The sequence below is a fragment of the Haemaphysalis longicornis genome, unplaced genomic scaffold (assembly GCF_048455015.1).
Source record: "Haemaphysalis longicornis isolate Haplotype H1 unplaced genomic scaffold, Haemaphysalis longicornis Haplotype H1 scaffold_6, whole genome shotgun sequence".
In the NCBI taxonomy this organism is placed as follows: Eukaryota; Metazoa; Arthropoda; class Arachnida; order Ixodida; family Ixodidae; genus Haemaphysalis; species Haemaphysalis longicornis.
The window spans coordinates 188,548,284-188,571,653 of record NW_027526407.1 but is presented as its reverse complement, the minus strand read 5'-3'; the positions used below and the strand labels follow the sequence as shown (position 1 = coordinate 188,571,653).

Below are 23,370 nucleotides of genomic sequence, written 5' to 3'. Positions count from 1 at the left end.
GAAAGAGTGCCGTCGACACCGGTTGAAAGGAGCCATGAAGAGAAAATACAATATCTTGCTGTTGGTCGAGGGAAAGAGTGCCCTCGACACCGGTTTAAAGGAGCCATGAAGAGAAAATACAAGTTTGTGTTATTCGAAAGATTTCTTGTTTTATAGTGCCCCCAGTGTTTGTCAGAATGCAAACGATGCTTTATTCACAAAAAAATTAATTGGTTATAATTTAGTTTTCCCGCTAACTCGTGCGTTTTCATGGTCTGCAATGACATCACAGGAACCGACTGCTCTGCTATGGTCCCTATATTTCTAGGGACCATAGCTCCGCAGCCTATTGGGAGGCCTTGTTTGCCGTTGGTGAACGTAGATGGCGCCACCATACCGTAGCAAGCCGTTTTCTGCCTTTGGCATGGAGCAAGAATTTCTTCGTGGCCGCTGGTTTGTTTTTGACCGTATTTAAATCTGACTTGTTTTTGTTCACGGAGAAAATAACCGTTTCGTAAAACATAGTGCTCTCTTGACAAATATGGCCACGTCAGACACTGTTCCTTGCGTCAATCGGCAAGTGTAGTCTGAGACAACCCCAAAGCCCAGAAGTCCTGTGCAGCTAAAACAACCACAGTGCGCGCAGTACCCACAGCAGTACGCATCGGCACTTCTGTTTACGTGTGCTTTCGTAACTTCCACTGTTTGCCCCACCATTCTTACGGCTTTGAAAAGAATGTGCCCTAAATTTAAGCTCAAATGGCTGGTTCGGCAAACCTATAAGCTCTGCTTAATTTGCGTTTGCTTTTGTCGCCCTCCACCAATCCAAGAGCTGTCACATGTGGCATAATAGGTTCTGTTGCGGGAAATGAGCTAGTGGGTCGAATGGCCATTTCATTTTTTCCTAATTATGTAGCTTATATGAGCGAAGTTTACGTTAAAAGTGGTCTTAGTATGATTCTAACGAGGCAAACTTTTGAATGAACCAAACTTGTGTTTTCTCTTCATGGCTCCTTTAAGGGCAAGAATGCTTCAGTTAATTTTAGCCAGAGTTATAAATGCCAAAATTACTCTAAGGCGACGCTAGCGAATGCATGTTGCTCAATTTTGTGGCCTTTCTTGGGCTATTTGAACGAAGAAAGTTTGGTGAGTCTGTATGTATGTCTGTGTCTGTGACTCCATTCAGGCACCTAGCCAAAGTGAAACTGAAGCTGCGCAATATTCTTATATACCCACAGCCAAGTCTGAACGTCAAAGTGCGGTGTTAATGTCCATACTTGTCAACATTGTTAAACAAGAACAAGAAATTACGCAAATATAAGGCATAAAATCAATGCATGAGAGATATTTTCAGTGTTCCTTTAAATAAATACACGGATGCTTGGTTTTTGCGATAGCAAATGAAATACTTCACTGCCAAAATCGGCGCCTGCTGTTGCCCGCGCTACCTGGCGGCATTTTAAAAAATCAAGCGGAAACAGCAACGAAAGGTTCCACTAAATAGGTTCCACGTTCCGCTTGGAACGCTCGTGGAGTAGGGCAACGTGGTTCTATGAACGTTGTAGTAGGGCGACTCAATTCACGCGCGTCTCCGCCGTACGGCAGCGCTGGCACCGAGGCACCCGACTTGGAGCAGTGGAACGAGGTAAATTAAATTGTTAAGAGCAACCTTCTAGCCTATTATCTTGTGAGGAACGAGACGGGAGAGGAACAGCATGAGAGGTGAGCGGGAAAAGGAAGGGAGGCATTTACTTGCCAGGGGTGCCGGTCGACTATCGTCTTCCCCCGGCATCTGCAACGAAAGGAGCAAGTACGTGGCAAATTTTTTAGATGCGAACCATCTCATGCTCGGGGCTCTGTCCCTCCCTCCCTTGTTGTTGTCCGCCGTCCACACTCTGCCGGTATTGAGAAAAAGGCCACAAGACGTCCACGGGTCGGCAGCGTGCTGACTCGCTGTCGGATATTCAAGATGAACTCGGAGGTTTCATTTGGTCGTTTTAGACGTCGTGGGACGTCGGTCGCTTATGTAAGAATCGCCGATTTTTGCACCGTTCTTGCGTTTCTAGACATTAGGCAGCTCGCTGAATGGCTTTCAGCTCGTCCATCTCAGGTGTCGCATTGCCACTAGGAAAGCTGTATCTTACTCTTTTCATCGCATTCTGGACACCCTATGGCAGCACCCGCCCGCCCAGTGACTGGTTCAACTGAGCCGTCGGTGAAAACCATAAGAGCTGTGTTATAATCCTCTTCTAGCCGTTTAAGTGCCAGGTATGCTCGATCCAGTTTCCGTTGTTCAGCCGTCCAGCAATGAAGGCATGTGCGGTGTCCAGGGATTAGAACACATGCGGGCACATCTGCTCTCCACGGTGCTTGCGAGACAAGCCTTCTGCATACTTGCGGTTGCTGTTTGAGATGTTGCTTTATGATGCAACGCCCGGCTGGTGTCACAGCTAGACGATGCTGCTGCGCAAAATGCCTGTCGGAGGTGAGTTCGGCCAGGGCCTCTGTGTAGTGGTCCAAGGTGAAAGTCTGTGCTGGAAGGCCAAGTGCTATGGTTATGCCCCGCCTATTCAAAACCTCGAGCTCATTAGCCAGGGTCTTAGTGGGGCAGAGGTAGGGCATAGAACGTATAGTATCGTACGTTGAATGAGTCCTCGGTGTAGGCGAAGGAGTGTCTTGGTAGAATAACCCCGCTCATAATGTGCGCACTGTTTCAGTATGTCGAAAAGTCGTAGGCAGGTATCTCGTAGTTTGCCAAATCCCCCTTGGTTGCGTATGTTTGCGTTTACTATGAGGCCCAGTATGCGGGTTTTAAAAACTAACTGCATAGCTTTATCCACGAATGTGGAGCTGAATGTCCGCATGCGCGTACATACTGACGCGAACCATGCATTGGATTTGTTTATTTGTTTTGATATTGCCTCCCGGCTGCCCCGGGGTATGTTATCTCATTTGATAGGGGGAATGGTTCGCCCTAACTACAATAGCCTGGAATTTTCTTGTTTAAATTACAGTGTTCTTTATGTAATTCAACTGCTCAAGAGACACCCGTGCCGAAAGATAAATACCCGCAGAACAGACGCCACGGCATTCGATTCGCCGATACTTGCCTGTGTAGATTATGAGAAAGCATTTTACTCGGTCGAAACCTCAGCAGTCATTCAAGCATTGCGGAATCAGGGTGTAGACGAGTAATACGTAAGAATACTATAGAATATGTACAATGGGTCCATAGCCAGTATAGTCCTCCATCAGGAGAGCAGTAATATACCTATAAGGAAGGGCGTCAGACGAGTAGACCGAATCTATGCAATGTTATTCACAGCATGTTTACAATAGGTATTGAGAACATTGGATTGGGAACAGGTGGTCGTGAATGTTAATGGAGAATACCTCAGTAACCTCATATTTGCTGATGACGTTGCCTTGCTAAATAATTTGGCGGAGGAATTCCAAAGCATGCTTTCCGCACTGGACGAAGTAGAACCGTGGGCCTGAAAATTAATATGCAGAAAACTATAGCGATGCTTAATGACCTCGGGAGGGCACAGCGGTTTGAGATAGGTGGCGAGGCAGTGGAAGTGGTAAGCGAATATATCTACTTAAGCCAAGTAGTGACCCCGGATTCCAACTATCAGGCAGAGATAATTAGATGGATAAGAATGGGGTGGAGTGCATTCGGCAGACATTCTCAGATAATGAATGGCAGCCTACCAGTGTCCCCGAAGAAGAAAGATTATGACAGCTGCTCCCCTACAGGTACTCACCTACGGGGTAGAAACTTGGAGGCTCACTAAAAGGGTTCAATGTAAATTGAGGACGACTCAGCGAGCAATGGAGCGGAAGATGATAGGTGTAGTAACACTAAGGGACATGCAGAGAGGGGAGTGGGTCAGGGAACAAACGCGGGTTAAGGACATATTAGTAGAAATTAAGAAGAAATGGGCGTGGACAGGGCATGTAATACGAAGGCAAGATAACCGTTTGTCACTAAGGGCAACAGAGTGGATCCCCAGAGGAGCAACCGTCGTAGGAGGCGGCAGAAAGTTAGAGGGGAATATGAGATAGGAAGTTTGCGGGGATAAATTAGTCGCAGGTAGCGCAGGACCGAGATAATTTGAGATTAATGGGAGAGGCCCTTTTTATGCAGTGGGAGGAGACAGGCTGATTATGGTACGAGGATGGATTGAGAGTTTTCCGGAGCAGGCGAGAGACCAACAGCGCTGAGAAAGGAGTCGATGAAATCTAGGCCACGCTTTAGGGTATTGTGTACGTGACCGGGTATGGCAGGGTACAGAGAAATTAGAAGATTGGCTAGTTGGTAGTTTACCTTTACCGACTGGTGGCGCTGGGTAGTTGTAAGGGACACTGCTTGAACGACAGAATAAACTTTTATTGAATTAGCAAGTGACGGGCTTGCGTTGAAGCTTTAAGGAGACGTACTCAGTACAAGATGCTTTGAGCGGCGTTTGGGCGTGGGCGGCGTCGACAGCCCTTCGGAGCGGCGGAAGCTGGTCGTCCAGGCCGGTGCTCGCCAGGGCTCCCTCTCAAAGCTCGGTAGTGGAAAGGTGGCGGTTGGGAGGAATCCGTTGAGATTGGTCAAACCCGCCTACCATACGGCGTAGCCTTCCAGGTCCTCCGCAAAATGGGTAAACCGGGGAGTTTTGACGGTTAAAAAGGTGAAGCCGGATAGGATGGGTAATGTGTTTCTTGGTTTACGGTGTGCACAGGTACCTAATGCGACACGGCTTCGTGTGCATACTCCGGTTCAACTTTCGAACGGCGACTGGAGGTGCCGCTGTGCCTCAGCACCGCCGCAGCTGGTTGTTACTCCGCGCGGCGGAAGAAGAGCGTTACCGGGGATATTTGTGCATGGTACGAGCCGTTTTCAGGATTTTTCGGACTTAACCTGCTTGTAAACTTTTGCAGCGACGACAAACAAACTATGCGAACAAGAGCGGCAGGCGTTACACATTCAAAACAATCTCCTTTCAAAAGCCGCGCGCTCGCGTTTACATCCGAGTCTGACGCTCCGGCGGAGTGATACCGTACATGAGCTATTGCCGTTCTTAACTTGCTTCCGAGTATAGAAACTTTTAACGCAAATTGTATCATTTTCCGTCATCAATCCAATCAAAAGCGCGCTTTTGAATGAACATAAAATAGGATAGCGCCAACCAATTACTTCACTAATAATTTTTAACACCAATTTTTTTTTTGATGGTGCGGGAAGGAGGTACAAATGATCTCAGCTAAATTACATGTTCTAAATTCGTTTTCAGTTGAGCACTCACACTGCATTCACAGTTGCATCCTACGGTTATTTTAGCTGTTTATTTTTCACGCTTCCCTTCACCTTTTCTGCTTTCTTTAAAAATGTTTTCCTTTTATTTTAACAATAATAGGACTCAATTACTGCATAAATGGCAGTGCAAAGATAGAAAGGGGGATACGAAACTATTCATGTTAGCGCAAATTGTAATTTATCTATAACTTACTGATGAAAGCACAAGGTGAGAGTGGGAAGGTAGGCTTTATTTCTGTCACTGCGCGCACATGGCGATCATCACTTTGCTTGATGATGTGCAATAGACAATCAAATGTGTGCCAACATACTGGCAAGCGGTGATTTGATTTATGGGGATCTTAACCTTTTACCAGTATTTTGCATTCCTTTTCAACGTTAGAGTTCTTGCTTTTCGGGAGATTGTTTGATTGTTTGCAGGTGATTCAGCTGTATCACGCACCTGAAAAGGCTGTTTTAACGTTACCTAACCTACCAACTCAAAACTAACCTAGAATAACGTAACTTAACCAAAAATAATTTAAATGCAATCTAAAAGTAACTTAAGCCTCATTTAATGTTACTGGCCTAATGTGATGATGATGATGATTGATGATCGCTATTGGTTTCCCATTTTTAGCGGGGTGATAACATCTCATCTTACCAAAAAGGACTAATATACCTATGTTTTACACTGTTGGTTTAATACTAGCGCTGCTTAGGGCAGGCACAAACAGCTTATTAGGCACAGAATACTTTTTTTTCCTGTTACAGGTGGTAACTGTTTTAATCTAACTAGAGTTGTTTTTCCTTTCATCTCACTCACGTGGTGTTTCGGAACTATAGAAGAAACCTTGTCTATCTGATGTTAAGAATACCAGTGCGAATAAGCAGCGTGCTCAGATTATGCCCACATTGGGTTCCCCGTGTAGCCAAAGATTGGATCGACCTTCCCTGCTCCGTTGTTTCACTCACTTACCCATCAACCTCCACAGCAAATGTTCTAACTCACCTGGGGTGCTAAAACTAATGTGTTCAAATGTTTTATTTTCCTGTGGATCCACCTCTTATGTTATACCCCGCAGTCGGGTCCTTAAGGAAATAAATATAAATGAATGAAAAAAGAGGTACTTTTCTGCTTGATATCAGTTTCCATGTGACATATCGCACAACGTCACGTGCCCTACTCAAGTAAGTGGTTTGGGTTTCAGTACAGCTGGTGTGCTCTCAGTCCTGGAATGTGCTGTGGTGTGTTCATTGGTTCATGCACTTGTCTGTACCAAAATCACTGTGTACGTTATCGCTGCTCCGGCGATCTGAAAAGAGAACAAGAGGAAGACGTACGCCTATAACACGAGATTAGAAATAAGCACAGTTAAAAATAATGCGAAACGGGTGGAAGAGAAGATAGGTCAATTAAGTGAACACTGATTGATCTGGGGTTTGCAGTGCCAAAGCTGCACTTGGCTATGAGGCGCGCAGTAGTGGAGGGTTCCGGATTAATCTCGACCACCTGGTGATTATCAATGTGCTCCGATCTCTCGACACACAGGCATCTCCGGTTTTTTCGCCATCTTTAAAGGGACCATGAACAGAAAACACCAGTTTGGTTCATTGAAAAGCTTGCTTCATTAGAATCATACTGACACCACTTTTAACGTAAACTTCGCTCAATTAAGGTATATAATTAAGAAAAAGGGATCCGCCATGCGACCCACTAGCTCATTTCCCGCAACAGAACCTATGATGTCATACCAGCCAGCTCTGCGATTGGCGGAGGCCGGCAAAAGCAAACGCAAATTAAGCAGAGCTTATAGGCTTGCCGAACGAGCTATTTGCGCTTACATTTAGGGCTCATTCTTTTTAAAGCAGTGAGAATGGTGGGACAAACAGCGGAAGTTACGAAAGCACACGTAACTGCTGTTGGTACTGCGCGCACTATGCTTGACGTAGCTGCACAGGACTGCAAGGCTTTGGGGTGGTTTCAGACGACACTGTCTGATTGACGCAAGCAACGGTGTTTTACGTGACCATATTTGTCGAGTGAGCACTATGTTTCACGAAACGATTATTTTCTGCAAAAACTAGCCAGGTTAAAATACGGTGAAAAACAAACCAGAGACAGAAAACGACTTGCCACGGTATGGGGGCGCCATCAAGGTTCACTAACGGTAAACAAGCCTTCCCAATCGGCTGAAGAGCGGTCGCGTCCTGTCATTTCATTGCAGACCACGAAAACGCACGATTTAGCGGGAAAATCAAAATTTTGACTTCCGGTAATTTATTTCTCAGTCAATAAAGCATCGTTTTCATCAAGACAAGCGCTTGGAGCACTTTAAAACGTGAAATATTTAGAATAACACAAACTTGTATTTTGTCTTCATGGATCCTTTAAAGTGGCTGCCGCCGCAGGGAAGCGAACCCGCGCTTTTGGAATTAAGTGAACATTTACAAAAGCCAAGCAGGAGTCTCGGGCGTGTACTGCAACTCCATGCAATGTGTTTGCCTGGGAAAGTCACATGGAATAACTTAAGGGAGTACTGACACACAATTTCAAAGCTGGGATAACTACATGAAATTCTTCCTTTGTTTATGCAGATATCCCCCAGCAAGTTAAAGCAGTAACCGTTCAGTAAAAGATGTTTTAAATTCATTTTAAGCTTTACGAGCACGAGAGAGCTCAGAACGGATACCCTTTCGCGATCGGCATCAGCATGACGCCATCTACACCTCCCGGCCTCAATCTGCCGCCGTGAGGGCTCCCGTTGCGTGGCCAACGCGGTGGTTGCGGTTGAAACGCACTGTTCTGAAGTGTGTACACGTCACAGTTTCGGGACTGACGTCATGCTGCCCGGCACGTGAAGTCGGTGGAGATCACGGCTGGACTGAGCAGCGTGCGAGCGGAAGTGGTGCGACGGGAACAGTGACGTCACGTGCGACCTGCTGTCATGGCGGCCGCCTCGGTATTCGTTTATTCGAAACCGATACTGACACAAATAAACGAGGCTGTAAAGAAATATTTGAGATGCCAAAGACCGTCTAATGTGCCATTGTACGATTAGTGAGCTGGTAGGCACCAATATCAGCAAAAAAAAAAAAAACTTAACACGAGAAGTTCTTGTCAGTACTTCTTTAACAAAAATACGGTTTGAAATGCAAGAAAAGGAAAACACTGCTCCGCGAACATTGTATTTGATAGGCACGTGACCAAAACTCCGTAATGGGTACCAAGGTTATGGAATTCCTTGGTCTATAGTAAGCGGACATGATGATGATGATTGCTATTAGTTTCCCCTTTGAAGCGGGCTGATGACGTGTCATCTTACCAAACCATGTCTTATACTCTTGGTTTAATACTAGCGCTGCTTAGGGCAGGCACTAAAGCTTATTAGGCACAAAATACTTTTTTTTCCCTGTCACAGGTGGTAACTGTCCTTGGCAATATTCCCCTCTCTGCTTTTCGTCCACCAGCATTCTAATCTTCTTTTCGTCCCCTCGACAGCCTTGAAGTTAACTTTGTCTGTGATACCCTTAAATCCTAGGGCTTCTGGAAGCCCAATATTCCATTCATGTAGATTTGGATGGATACCCTCACATTGAACACTATGTTCCGCATAGTTTCTGTTTCTTTTCTGCAGACCACGCATACCCCATCATTTTGTGAATACTTCCCCACAAAACTAGTTCGTAGTTTGCCCTGGGAAAATTTCGTCTTTCTGATGTTCAATTTCTCAACCCTGCACATCTCTAACGACGTTTTAGCTTCCATTTTTTCCCTCCATTTATTCGTTTCAATCTGCCTTGCCTCTTTTTTGATTACCTTGGCTGTTTTGGATTCTCCACTGTTCTTTCCGTATTTCATCGTTAGCTTTCTAGTCTTTCTTAACCACTGCGTGTCCACGCTTTTCAAGTATAGGTACCTAAAAAACTTAGCTGCCCACCTTCATTGATCCATTGCCCTCAACCTCATCTGAAAGCATATTTTACTCTGAGCTTCCCTAACTACAAACGACGCCTAGCCCATATCTCCCTGAACTGCTTCGTTAGTTGTTTTTCCATGCGCGCCTAAGGCCAAACGTCTTACCGTTCTCTGGTTTACTTCAAGGCCTGATAGAACGTCTGATTTTAAGCAGAGTACAGCATTCGCAAACGCGAGACCCGGAACCATTACTCCTTTCCACATTCCTCTTACTACTTCATATTTGTTATACCCCCACAGAGCTCTAAGCTTCATTATAGCTGCATTTCGCTTTCCTGTAACCTTAAGTTGCTCCTCGTGGGTTCTTAAGTAGTTATCCCCTTCGTTTATCCACACTCCCATATATTTATGTTCCTTCACTCTAGGTAATTCGCCTTGCTGGATAGACACAACGTCAGTGGTAGCGTCATTGAAAACCATTATTCGTGACTTTTCTGCACTGAAATTTAACCCGAAGTCGGTGGCTTCCTGGACGCTAATATTTATCAGCCGCTGCATATCGGTTTGGTTATCAGGTAAAAGAACAATGTCGTCTGCGTATAACATTATGCTGTTGTACCACTTCGCCTTGTAGCATATGGGTTAGGCTAAACCCTACTTGACTTTCTTCCAGTTTCTTTTCTAACCCTGCTATGTAAAGCATGAACAGTATTGGGCTCAAAGGGCATCCCTGTTTCAGTCCCCGATGGATTTTGGCCTGCTGGGCGAATTTCTGTCCTTCCCATGTAAGGTGCACTCTATTGTCTTTATAGATTGCTATAAGGAACTGTACTAACCCGTCATCTAATCCCTGGAGTTTCAGCATTCTCCACAGCCGTTCTCTGTTTACGTTGTCATATGCCCCTTTAATGTCCAAGAACGTAATCCATAGTGGTCTATTCTGTGCTTTCGAAATTTCAATGCATTGCGTTATCACGAACAAATTGTCATCCAGTCGCCTGTCTTGTCCAAATCCATTCTGCAGTTCCCCAAGTATTTCATTTTCTTTCACCAATGCTTGAATTTCTGATTTTATCGCCTGCATTACGAATCTATACACCACTGACGTTACTGTGAGTGGTCTGTATGAATCAATAATGGCTTTGTCTCCTCTGCCTTTATATATTAAATTCATCCTACTTTCTAACCAGTCCTCTGGTATTTGTTTGGTTTCTATCACCTTATCTATTGCCCTCATAAACGATTCCTTGCTTTTAGGTCCAAGCAGGTTTATCAGTTTTATCAACAGGTGATTGCCCCCCCCCCTCCCTCCTTCCCCTGTATCCATGTGGGCATGCATGGACACTCCAAGTGTCCACAAGGCGGCTTCACCACAGCGCTCCAGAACGACAAGTCTAAGTGACGCCGTGTACAGATTCGGTGAATCAACAGGCCCACCATTCGATTTAAATGAAAAAGGGCACCTGCGCGTTGACATTGCACAATACAAAAAACTTGCGCACCCTGCGTTTTGTCCCTGGGCGCATCCATTTTTTGAAGTCAAAGGCTAAGGTAGACCTCATGATTATCCGAATTTGCAGACTCGGTCACCTTGATTGGCCATTCAGGCACGCTGTGGTGAAGATGTTTTGCCGGGACTTGGAGCGTATGCAGGTAATATGTGCACGAATTTTATAAAATTGCATGGGGCTTGTTTCACTTTGCGATATCCATGCAGTTATTATTAATGGCTCAACAGAAGAATGCGGGTACTTCTTTCATTTTTTCACGAAGGTCTTAGGTGTGACGATGTGACGATGATAGAAACAAGCTTTCATTTGCCGGAACGTTTGAGCAGCGTGGTGTTTCGTGAAGGCAGCGTAGCCATGAGATGAAAAGGAGTGCTCACCGAGACCAGGAGCTGAAGTTTGACTGCGAAGAGCCCGGCACCAGAGAGGCACATGCTCTCGGGGTCGATGCTGTCATGGGCGAAGCGGAGCTACGAAAAAAAAAACGTAGAAAGGAGAAACACGCTGGCAGGTACTGTTGATGTTGCAGTTATTAGCTGAAGATTCATTTTTCGTTAACTATATCTACATTCATGCAAAGTTTCTGTAAATTAGCTACGTGCTCTTATCCGCGGTTTTTATAGTTGCGTTATTTATAGTTGCCCGTTTTTTCTCTGGAAGCGTTAGAGTAGTCTTAGTTAGCATGATCCTACAGTGACCTTACGGTCAAGGAGTGCAGCTATAACCTTGTATACACCATTTTCCTTGCTAGAGGTGGGCGCCGCCATTTGCTTTTTCTGACCAGACGCTAGCGCCGTCTATGAAGCGACCGCCGAAACCTCCGCGCTGGGCTGTTAAGTGCTTCGTTCTTTCCGTGCGTCTGCTCGGTATCCGTGCAATACTGTGTGAACCGTAGTGGTTTGGCGTTAAGTTAGCGGTTGCAGTGCTTGTGTGTGTGTGTTCTGTTTTGTTTTCATCATCTGCGGACGGATTTTAGGTCCTAATTTGCTGCCAGAGCGGAAAATGCCGACCCCGAGTGTTGCGAGCAGCAGTAGCAGTGTGGTGGGGGTGCCGGTGGTGCTCCGCAGTTCCGCGATGCAAACGTACCGGTATGGCACCGACTGACATAAAAATCGATATCGGGGAGTAAATACGTGTTTTCAATGCCACCGTGCTTGTTATGTTCATCGATTATTCATGTTTACGGAAGCGCGGACGTCGAATGCGGAGCGCGCACAGCATATGTGGGTCACGGTGATCCTTGCTTGCGATGGACTTTCGACGAGGCAATTGCTACGCTGTTGACATTGCAATGGAATATAATCATCTTTCTTAACTAGACTTATGACGATTACTGACGAAACGAAATTACCTGGGCGGAAAAATAACGCGAGCGCACAACCAGTCCAATTACCATTCGAAGGTTGAGCAGAAGGGTCGACGTTCGGGCGAGTTAATTGATCATGATTCTGATCATGATTGACCTAACTCTGCGCAGCGCATGTGTCCTGTCGCTCGAAGCCCACCTTTGTGAAACCACTGCTTGCACCACAAATGCTTTACGCGACCAGCAGTAACTGTTTTGTAATTGTAATACTTTAGATTCCGTGACAACGCAAAAGGATTAGAAGCTTTTCCTTTGACCGCGTTGTGAACAGGTTGAGCTATTTTCCAAAGGCAGCGTTCAGGCGTATCTCGAGCTGCGTTTCCACAATTGGGCTGCCTGCTTATCCTGCTATCGACCAGCAGTGTGCGATGGAGAAAGTTATTCTTTCATATCGTTTAGCAGTGTAATGCGTTGGCCTGAAAAAAAGTAAACAAAACGCCGTGATTTTAAAGGTTAGATTAGATGAAAAGGAGATTGTTTAATGCCAATCGGCTGTAATGACCAAACAATTTATAGTATTTTAAATTGACTACAAGAAAGCAGAAGTTATTGTAATGTTGTATTGTATCGGTGCTCGTGGAAGATCCCCAGGTGGTCAAAATTAACCCGGAGCCCTCCACTACGGCGCGAATCATCACCCATGAAGCGTCGGGGCGTTAAACACCATAATGAATGAATGAATCAATCAACCAACCAATCAATGCTGTATTGTAAAGGATAAGGTTGCTTCTAACATTTCAGGGGGTTCCGTTCCCTGTCGCAGCTTTGCGTGTGATAAATGGATTTTGCACCGTCTGCTTGCCGTCCAAGGGCACCCAACAAAGGAGTTGGTCGTTGGTACAAAGTCGTTGCGATTTATCAACGGCATCCACGGATATCTCAACTCTGTGTGCGTTGGGAAGCGATGCAGCAAAAACACGCCGCAACCGCACTGCATTTTCTCCAGGCAGTGTACATGTTGGGCACATGCGTGCTGTCAGCGACTGTTTCTCGCTTTCTCTGGTTGTTCAATAACCCACCACCGCGCAGGGCTGACCAAGCGACGTTTGCGGCTTGAACGGCATCGCAGCATTGGCTAAAACAGTTGAAAGTTCCGCAAAAACTAAGCGCACGGTGCGAAATACTCCTGAACTACGCAGCGGAGCACACCGCGCCGAGCTATGTTAACAGCCCAGCGCGCACAGGCAACACTGGTCGGCCGCCGAGAGAACTGGTTTGAGAGTATTTTCCTCCTTTCCCGGCTGCTTATGGAAAATGATGTATAGAGTGTGCGTGCTCGAATATGTATTTAGGGTATTTGATAGTTGAAACGACTCTACCTATGTGCGTACGCTGTACCCTCCTCTCTGGTAGTTATGTAAGAATTAGTGTTTATCCGCCGCGGTGGCTCAGTGGCTAAGGCGTTGAGCTGCTGAGAACGAGGTCGCGGGTTCGATTTTCGGCCGCGGCACCCGATTTCTGATGGAGGCGAAAAGCGAAAACGCCCGTGTGTACGAGATTTCGGTGCGCGTCAAATATCCCCACGTGGTCAAAATGCAGAGCCCTCCACTACGGCGTGCCTCATCGCCTGTGTTGCGTCGGCGCGTTAATCAATCAATCAATCAATCAATCAATCAATCAATCAATCAATCAATCAATCAATCAATCAATCAATCAATCAATCAATCAATCAATCAATCAATCAATCAATCAATCAATCAATAAATCAATCAATCAATCAATCAAGAATGGTTGTTTCGGAACTATTCCCACAGGCGCTCTAAAGCTTCTGAGGTTAAGCTGTAGGCCAAAGTAACGAAAGGACAACTAGGTTGTTGACTTTTAAGTTTTCGTTTGGCACTTGGCTTCTTGAAACACCTGGTAAAAATGACCAAGCAGAACGCAATGGGGATGCTTTTGATTAGTGTTCGAAGAAAAAGTTAGTGTCGAGGCGCTTCAAAGACGCAAACGTGGTCTTTGATGCTTAAAAAATTCAATGCTTCGTTAGATGATGCGTGCAAATTTAGACAACTACGAAACGTCAAGAATATCCACTTCGCCATTCAGTGGGGTCGCTGTAGCACACCAGGAAATGAGGTAGCCGGCGTGCTGGAGAGCACTTCCGAGACATCCTACCACTCCAAGTGGAGCTTTCACAATCTAGAACACAGTTCAGAAGGAGACCCTCCACGATTACCGAAGATAACAAGGCGGGAGATAATGTTGTACATCAGGATAAACAGCGCACCCTGCCAGCAGACCTCCAACATGATGCACCGGGTTCTAGCCACGTAGCCAGAAATATTTTTCCGTGTTGTTATACACCACCGGTAGCAAATATACAATAGCCTGTCCCCCCAAAATTTCTCGGACATTTTTCTTGTTCATCTTTGTCATTTTTACGTTCGTTATTTCATATGAATATATTGTCACGTACGAAATGTCACCGGCCGTGCCATCGCCAACTTCCCACCGCTCAACAACGGACGTTGTTCACGTTGCCCGCCTGAAACCGTACCACGGTCCACGACCTGCGTCGCTATAATTAGCACCGAGACGGCGCTTTCAGCCGCGGGGGTTATGCTACGCAGAGGAAGAGTTTGTGCATAGCCTATCAGAATGCCACCTGGACTTAGCAAGCACGAGGAAGCCATTCTGCATAGGCTGCGCTTAAATGTGGCCTACACGGGACATTACCTGTACAAAATCCAGCAGGCATCTTCACCTCTTTGCTCCAAATGTGACTCACGAGAAGACATCCATCATGTTATATGCGTGTGTCCAAAGTACACCGTGCACAGACAGAAACTCATATTATCTTTGTGCAGGCAGCTTGGTGCAGGACTTCAGCTGAGGGCTGTTTTGGGTCCATGGCCGGGTCCCAGTCAGGCTGCGCGGGCAATCAAAGCTCTTTTGGAGTTTATTCGGAGCACAGAACTGGACAGAGTTTTGTGATTGAAAATTTTGGCCGCATCAAATGACATCATTTCGTTTTCTCATTTTTTTTTCTCTCTTTTTGTTTTGTTTTTCTTCTCTCATCTAGCGTAGCAAGCCAGCCCGACGGCTCGGCTAACATCGCTGGTTTTCATTAAAGTTATTCTCTCTCTCTCTCTATGCATGTATCACATTGGGACATGTGTGAGGTACTAGCCAAAAGAAGATGACGGTAGCGCGTTCGGACTCGGGTAACGAGCTAGACGACGAAGTAGAAGAGGATCGTTCGCCTTGCCTGCGCGGTGCTCTCAGGATTGTAAATACACTGTGTGGATGCCTCTTGTACCGCTTGGCTTCACGTCTTCCTCTAAATATCATGGACGTAAGAAGGCGTGAAGAAGGGGGGACGCAGCTCTTTGAAAATTTCGGGGGTGTTGTGACACCGAAACACCCCTGGCTACGCCCTTGATAGCCACCAAGGCAGTCTGGGGACATGACTGTACAGACGGCAGCAGACAGAAATGGCGAATCAACTAGCACAGTGAAGGGCCGTAGCAACTTCTGGCGAGAGCCATTACAGGACATTTCAGTTTAGCTTTTGTTTTGACCGCGAAATTTCAGCAGTCATTATTGGTGTGACTTGAATGTTTGAAGGACATTTATTAGGGCGCAGGAACGTGCCCACCTCTGCCCCTTTCCCTCTTCGCCCATCACGACCTCTCTTTGTACGGATCATTCCTGAAGAGCCGCCACATAAAACCTGGACTTGATAGTATTTCTTGTATCGATACTGGTCTCATGCTACATTTCACCTATGACCGAGTTCGATAAACATGCAGCCTCGGCTTGTTTATTTATGTAGATTTATTTGCTCCGTGTGCACGCAACGAGCTTGTACCGCTGTACGTATCTCCAAAAACAAATATCTCTTTATTTAAAAAGGAAGCCGAGAAAACGCCGTCACAAGTAAATAGTTGTTCTAAGTGTTTTGAATTACGTTTATACGGTTACCCGTCAAATCGCCCGACGCAGGCATTTCTGCGCTGTATTTATGTGGATGTTTTTCTAATCTCCTGCGGTGGGCGAAGTATACGTCTAGGACCGCGGCATTTTGCGCTCTCTGTAGTTTTACGGCATCAGTGGCTACTTCTCCTTAAACAACTTCCAAAATAACGATACACGTTGGCAGAGCAGTAGACGGGGAATACAAAAGAACTTTGATCCCTCCGCAAGTTGTTCTTTCTCCACAACTCTTCCAAAGCAAGGGCAACAAACCAGTAACAAAAAATTTTATTTTACATTTTCACTTGTGGTTTAGTTGTTCTCGGCTTCGTCGTCCCTTCGTTTCTTTCCTGGGCGAATCCATTTGATCCCGTTCCTTGTTTGCCACTTCAGGGTGGGCGTTTGTAACAGGCGCATCTGTTAGGCGCATTTTATTCCATTTCTCTTGGCATAATTGTTTGCCTTAATGGTGAAAGTTGGGCCTTATTAATGACCTGTTCGCTTTTTAAATACGAGCTTTATAAAGAGATGAATCATTTTTATCTCTATCAAATCCACGTCACTCACAATCGGTTTGAAGTTTTCGGTATCTTTTGTATGGCCTGCTAAGACCACGCTCACTTTCACCATGTACCTTGTAAACCCATTAATCACTTTTATACGCATTACATGCATCAGGCTATTTTTACCCACGACACCTTTATTCATTATGTTTGACCGAAGAGAATCCACATGACGCTCTTCGGCCTTTGCTGCCCTTGCGCCACAAAACAACACATACATATTCACAATTGTTAGTAACAGTGCCCCCCGCCTTATATGTGCACAGAAATTACCTACATTTTCCCCTTCCACGAAAAAAAATCTTGTGTACGTGCCTGTCAGAGTTTCCAGTTCTGTTTATTATAACCTAATTCTGTACTGGGCTTGTTTTCCAAAGTCTTGTTTTCCAAAGGGCTTGTTTTCCAGAGATATATTTATCTGCCAATGCATGTTCATGATACTGAATGATTATTCGAGGCGATTAATCAAACCAACGCTTTTCATTTTGTGAACAACCTTCGAGCGGGCATTTTTTGATTGCCTTTTAGCCCTCAATAAGCTTATACGTTTTTACAGTTGAGTTGTTCTTGTTGTCGACAGCGTCTTTATTTAAAGGCCGATCATTCACCACAAAATCACGTCGCCGACCTGGGTGGCCAATAGCCAAAAAATTAAAGCCGTTTCATTCAATGTGAAAGCTGTCGGAAGTGCAGAGCAGTGATTCTCCATAAGGGGCTGCAGCGCCGTTGTCCGCTCACTGCTGCAGTTCAAATATCCCGCCTTCGCAGTGCTCTCGCTCTCCCTGCCTGAAACTGCGCCAGCGGGAGTTCTGTTCATTTTAAGTGCGAATGCACTTCTTAAGCGACCCTGAACCTGCGTCCACCGGCGATGTCCGCATAGCATACCCACGTGGGCGATTGGCCAGGAATCTCCTCGTCTTCCTTGGCAACGGGGGGAGATGGGCGCGCGCTGCCTGGCCGCTGACATGGCACATACCCACGTGGGGGATTGGCCAGGAATCGGGCCTGAGAAGGGCTAATGCACCCGCCTAAAGGAGTACTGACACGAAATTTCAAAGCTGAGATCCGCTCTAGCAATCAAGTACAAGGACAACACAAATAGGTGTCTGTGAATAAATGCATCTTTCTTTCTTTGTAGTTGTGTGTGTGTGTGTGATCTCTCTTTTGCGAACATTACCGAACCGCGCAAATTCAACTCGTGCATTCGCACTTTCACATTCTTCCCCTCGGGGAAATGTGGGGAATTTTTTGCGCTTGCTTTAATTACGTATGTTGGAGCTCTTTTGCGTAATTTCGAACGCGCCATTTTTTTTTCTTGCGCGGCTAAAGCCTTTCTGCGTCATTTAGAACGCGCCATTCTTTTCTTGCGCGGCTGAAGCCTTTCTGCGTCATTTAGAACGCGCCATTCTTTTCTTGCGCGGCTGAAGCCTTTATGCGTCATTTCGAACGCGCCATTTCTTTCTTGCGTGGCCGTTTTTTCGCTTACTATCGGAAAAGCCAACCCAAGAGCATTCCTAACTTGAGGAATGCGGGGGCGGTCGGTTATATACACGCATTTTGCCCCAAGTGTACCTGCAGTTTTGTTTGCGCTAAATAACGGGAAGATGTATGATAAGCGCCAGCAGTTAACGAGGTTCGAATGGGTAGGAAAATTTAAACCACGTGGTTTTCGAAGCCTCAGCTTGACTCCCTCACCCCGGTACAGGAGGCTCTACTTGGGTCCGTTATCTCGCTGCGCCGCCTGATTGCGGCAGTCGCATCGACCGTTAGCGAGCTAAGACGATAAGGCCAGCCCGTAAAGTGCTCTGCACTTAAAATCGCAGACCCGTTATACTGGTGCAACGTGGGCACGAGTGGTGTAGTACCTGAAAGGCAACGTTTACCTTCTTGCGTTCGTCTTCTCATATAGGACAGTCTTGTGGTGGCGAACATCGGAGTATAACCGGAGGGGCGCGTCACATTTGACCTGCTAAATTCCTTGTGCGCTGCAGATGACATCATTGCACAATCTGCCCATTTTTGATTCACCCGGTTTAGTCAGCTTTGTGGTGTAGCTTCACAATAGCGTAACTGCCCGTCATCGGTGGTGTCACTCGCAAGAAAACAAAAATATTTCTTCTGCTTGCTTTCCTGGTCGAAAATGACATCAAGAAAAAATTCTGTACCTTGTCGTATTTTCGCGTGTCGCAATGTCGTCTTGTCGTATTCTTGTGGCGTTGTAATTGTGATGTTCTGTCGTGTGTCGTATTCCTCTCCTGATTTTGATGTTCCGTCGGGCCAAATTAATTCCTGCCTTGTCGTGATTATGATGTTCAATCAGTAGTTGCACATGTTTTGAATGTTATTGCCAGTTGGGAAGAGTAGCGTAAATGGCAGTTTTGTTGCGACTGCACGAGTATTTGTTGTTGAAGGAATTCGCTTTGTCGTTACGACAGAAACGTGTGCCTCAACAACAGATGGCTTTGTCGTAACAACAAGACTTCTGTTGACACAACAAAGTTTTTTTGTCGTACGACAGGAATTCTTGTTAGGTTTTCGCGGTAATCCTGTTGTGATTTTAGTCTGGGTTCTTGATAAGTGCGTCTTCCAAGCTTATACTATTTCGGGTTTGTATCGATTTTTGCCACACTTTTTAATTCAGTTACTTCGTTTATCGCTTTATAGAAGCATCTCCAGCGGCATCGCTGGATCAAGCACGGCTCCTCGAGCGGCAGCCCGAACGACTTGGCGTGACAAGCTTCGCAGTCGCTCGAGTGCGCGAGGACACGGGTGTCTCGCTGAGTTAATGCATGCATACAAAAAAGCATACATAATTTGGATGTACCAATTATCCCACAAGCAGTCTCTCTAGATGTAAGCGCCGCAGTGTTTTTACGGTTTAGTATGAAGTGAGCTGACGTGTATGAACTTCGACGAAACTTCGGGCTTCCTTGTCTCAAGGAGATTTTTCTCCCGCTAGTGTGCTTGCAATGGCGGGCGCATCACTGGAAAGCATGCATTAACGTGCCGCTGAGAAGCCTTCTCACAAAATAAGATTTATGGGTTTATGATTTTAGGTTTATGAGGTTTTATGGTAACGTTTTCCGTCGCAATGGTGTTAAAGCCATACCTGTGGTGCCAAAGACGGCGACGTTTCAGTCAAGGCCGCTGATCTCAGGACTGCTTTCACCGAATCGAACTGCAAGTAAAAAAAAAGCGTTGAGGTGTTTTAACGTGAAAGCATTAGCTAACTATGTTGGTCGTACAACCGGTGTCTATGGTACAAAAATCATTGGTGAAGGATGGCACGGCACCCAAATTTTGCTGCATGGCGGTTATGAGAGAAATGCGATAACCGTTTGCTGTTCAGAGACTCGACCTGCAAAGGACGCAATCTCCCCAAAGTGGATATGTGCCTTGGTTGTGTGGGCAGCCTAGCTAGCCGTCGAGGAAGAAGAAGGCGCTCTGGTGCACTAGAGTACGCATTAACAGAACGACCTAGCTGCCTGTCTGAATCTGCCTTGAAAATTACACGCCTCTGCATATCATTGACCATAAATGCAGCTTCAAGATGCCTCCTGGGCTCAGCAAGCGTGAGGAAGTGGTATTGCAGCGCCTACGTCTCAACGTGGCGTATACACGGCATTTACTCCGCAAAATTCAGCAGGACACTTCACCACTCTGTCCAACATGCCATGTAACAGAAGGCATCAATCATGTCATCTGTACCTGTCCAAACATCACAGTGCCAAGGCAGACTCTCCTAACATCTTTGTGTATGCCGCACTACGCAGGCCTTGAACTAAGGGCAGTTTTGGGCCCTTGGTCGGACCTACGCCAGGCTGTACGAGCTATCAAAGCTCTGTTGGTGTTCTTGCGTAGTACTTGCTCGGAACAAGTGCTGTGACCAACTTAACTTTTAAGCTATGTATATGCTCTTTCCAAACTCTGTAAATGCGCTTGAACACAATTCGCTTGACTTTTTTCTTAATTAATTCACAAATAAAGAATTAATAAATAATTACGAAATAATTAATTAAAAATTAAATACATGCACTGTGTCTGTTCATATCCTTCTTGTTGTTTTCGCTGCTTGGTTTCTGTTTATTCTTATTAATAAGGTACGACGATGGCTGACCCGGTGTTGGGAGGAGAAAGTGCAAGCAGTGCAATGTGTTCATTGGCTTGCTTCGAGAGCTGTCCATCAGAGGCAGTCCTTCCACAACTTGGTGCGGAAGGGTTTTAATGATCCCTCCATTTTGCATCTCTCCTTCACGCTTTTTCCAGTGATTTACTACCCCTTAAGCTTGCTGTTAGTCAATACAGGAGCTTGAAATTTGTGAACTCGGGGCGCCCGACAAAGTTCGAATGCCTCTATTCTTAAACAGCACGCTTGAAGGCTTGAAGGACGGGCAGTCACAAAAAAGCACCAAATTCATTGCAAGGCTGCGCCATACGCAACGAATACACACACACACACACGGACGCACGCTCACGCTATATATATATATATATATATATATATATATATATATATATATATATATATATATATATATAAGGTTAGTAGAGACAGAGACACACGAGCAGGGCATTAAAAATAAAAATAAAAGTTTACTGACGTTTATGGCGCGCAGCCGCAAAGGGTTCGCACAACATCCGACAGATGGCGACGAGTGTACTGGCCAGTAGGAAGACGCAGTGAAACATCCCCCTCGCGAGGGGCACGATCAAATGCAGAGCATTTCCGAGGGCGCACGACGTTAAGTAGTTTGCGTTACGTTAATGTTGTTGCACTTGTGGCAACTGCTGACGAGAGAGCGCTCGTCAGCAGTAATTTGAATGAGTCAAGGATATAAGGCGCGTTAGTAGCGTCCCATTCTGTGTCGGCTTTGTGGCGCAGTGGGTAGAGCACCATGTACATTGCGTTCCGCCCCCAGGGTCGAGGGATCGAAACCTGGCGCCAGATAGCATTTTTTTTATATAGTAGGGACAACGACGGTGCGGACTACGGACGTCAACGCGGGTGACATCGTAAGTTACTGAAATGCTCTGCATTTAATAGGCGAACTTGTGCCTCCTAGCAACTCAGGGAAGCAGTCCCTTGTTCCCGCACACCACGCGCTAGACTGGAGTTCTAGGTCACCCAGCTCGCTCAACGTGCTTTAGCGCACAACTGCCCGAGACACTCCCTTCCCCGTCCTCGTCGTCGACAGTTCGTCGTCATCCTCTTTAAACGTCTTGTGCGCGTGACAATATATATATATATATAAATATATATATATATATATATATATATATGTATATACATATATATCTATATGTATATTCTTTATCCCATTGCTGCTGTGCTGCTTTATGTAACCTTAATCTATGCTGGTGATTGTTAGCTTGTCTCGATTCATTATTTGACTTTTGCACCTCCTTCTGTATACCCTACCAACGGAACCTAACTTGTGAACGTAATGAAAATTATTCTGATTCTGTGTGTCGATTCGATTTTTTTTATTGCGCAGCTTACAGGGACTAAAACTAATTACTGCGCGAATTTCTCGTTTGTCCGCAGCGGCCTTTTTTTTCAAAGGTCGATCTTCGTCGTTTAGTCGGCTGACAAATACCGCCAGCGGCGATACTTACTTCGTTATTTTAGTAGAATGAATCTAGTTTTGCGGGTATGGGTGCAAATGGCGTCATACTGGTTTCGCCAGACCCTTGCGTAAAAATTAGTTCTTTTATTTAGCTGCCCAGACCAGTTATGAGCCGCTCCTGCGCAGTCCAGGATTAAAAGGGGCGTTAGATCAACGGGCGAAACAAACGATGTGCTGCTCCGTAGTATTTCCTAGCCAGTGAAATGAATAAATGAATGAGGCTAAGTGCTTTCGCGTTAAAACCCACACGAGACTTCCACATTTCTCTTTGACCTTACCGTTTTCACGAGCCCGTGGCTCAGAGTGGCTGCGTTGATGACTCCAATGCAGATGTAAGGAAAGCAAATGACTGTGGTCGCCCATCCCAGAGCATTCGGGGAACCGCCCATCTGCACCAAATGCTGCGTGCAGCTGCACACAAGAAACAAGGTCCTGGCACACTGCACAACCACTGACCACTCGAACGACGTGTTCAGCAGCTTCTTCAATCGTCGGACCTCAATCAAGTTGCGACGCACATTCTCGCAGGACTGCCAGCGAGGCGGCCCATGGGGCGACCGAGAGGCGATTCCGTTGGCAACCTCGAACTGCGCGTCTGCGTAGCTCTTCAAGACCGCCATTGCGCCACTTAGTATCTGCTCGTGTTGGAAGATAAAGAAGCTTGCTGCCAGCGTAGACGCCGTTTCTGCGCAGCGCAGCGCGCATACTACTGCAAAGCCTGAACCGCTTCGCGGAAACTGCAAGAGTTCCAGGACACAGTTGGAGATGCTCAGAGCAGCAAACGTGAGAGACGTTGCCAATCTGACGAGGCTTAGCAGAGATGGCCGCTTCTTTGTGGGATATTGGTAACCAGTCAAGGCTAACTTTGCTTCGTGCGCCTTTCCGTTCTCCAGAAAAGCTACGAGGGTCCTTCCGAAGAAGAACGTAGAAAAGATGGCGACGCACGATTGGAGGAGGAGAGACCACCCCACCATTTCGTAGCATGCCGCTAGTTCGAAACGACGAACGTTTGTCCTTACGTTACCAAGCAAGAAATGGGCGACAATAGTCGGCCCTATAAGCAGAAGCGTGCAAACGAGAACCCGTAGACTGCCCCAGACTATGCTGACTGTACGTTCGAAAATCGTGCAATTTTTACGAGAGGAGAAGCTGGCGAAGCAGCCGCAAGCCCTGAATATTCGGAAATAGGGTCGGACGAATCGATCCATG

The 23,370-nt window shown here is 46.1% G+C and overlaps 1 protein-coding gene across 1 annotated transcript; it reads right to left on the bottom strand.

The window, feature by feature from the left end:
- Window positions 1-5,552: 5,552 nt before the first annotated feature.
- LOC144142120 (uncharacterized) lies at window positions 5,553-22,893 on the bottom strand. The gene is made up of 4 exons (XM_077673524.1): window positions 22,440-22,893; window positions 19,644-19,712; window positions 11,071-11,160; window positions 5,553-6,579 (listed from the first exon to the last, which is right to left on the bottom strand). The coding sequence occupies exons 1-4, from the start codon at window positions 22,779-22,781 to the stop codon at window positions 6,526-6,528; spliced, it is 555 nt and encodes a 184-aa protein (XP_077529650.1). The 5' UTR covers window positions 22,782-22,893; the 3' UTR covers window positions 5,553-6,525.
- Between the last annotated feature and the right edge of the window lie 477 nt (window positions 22,894-23,370).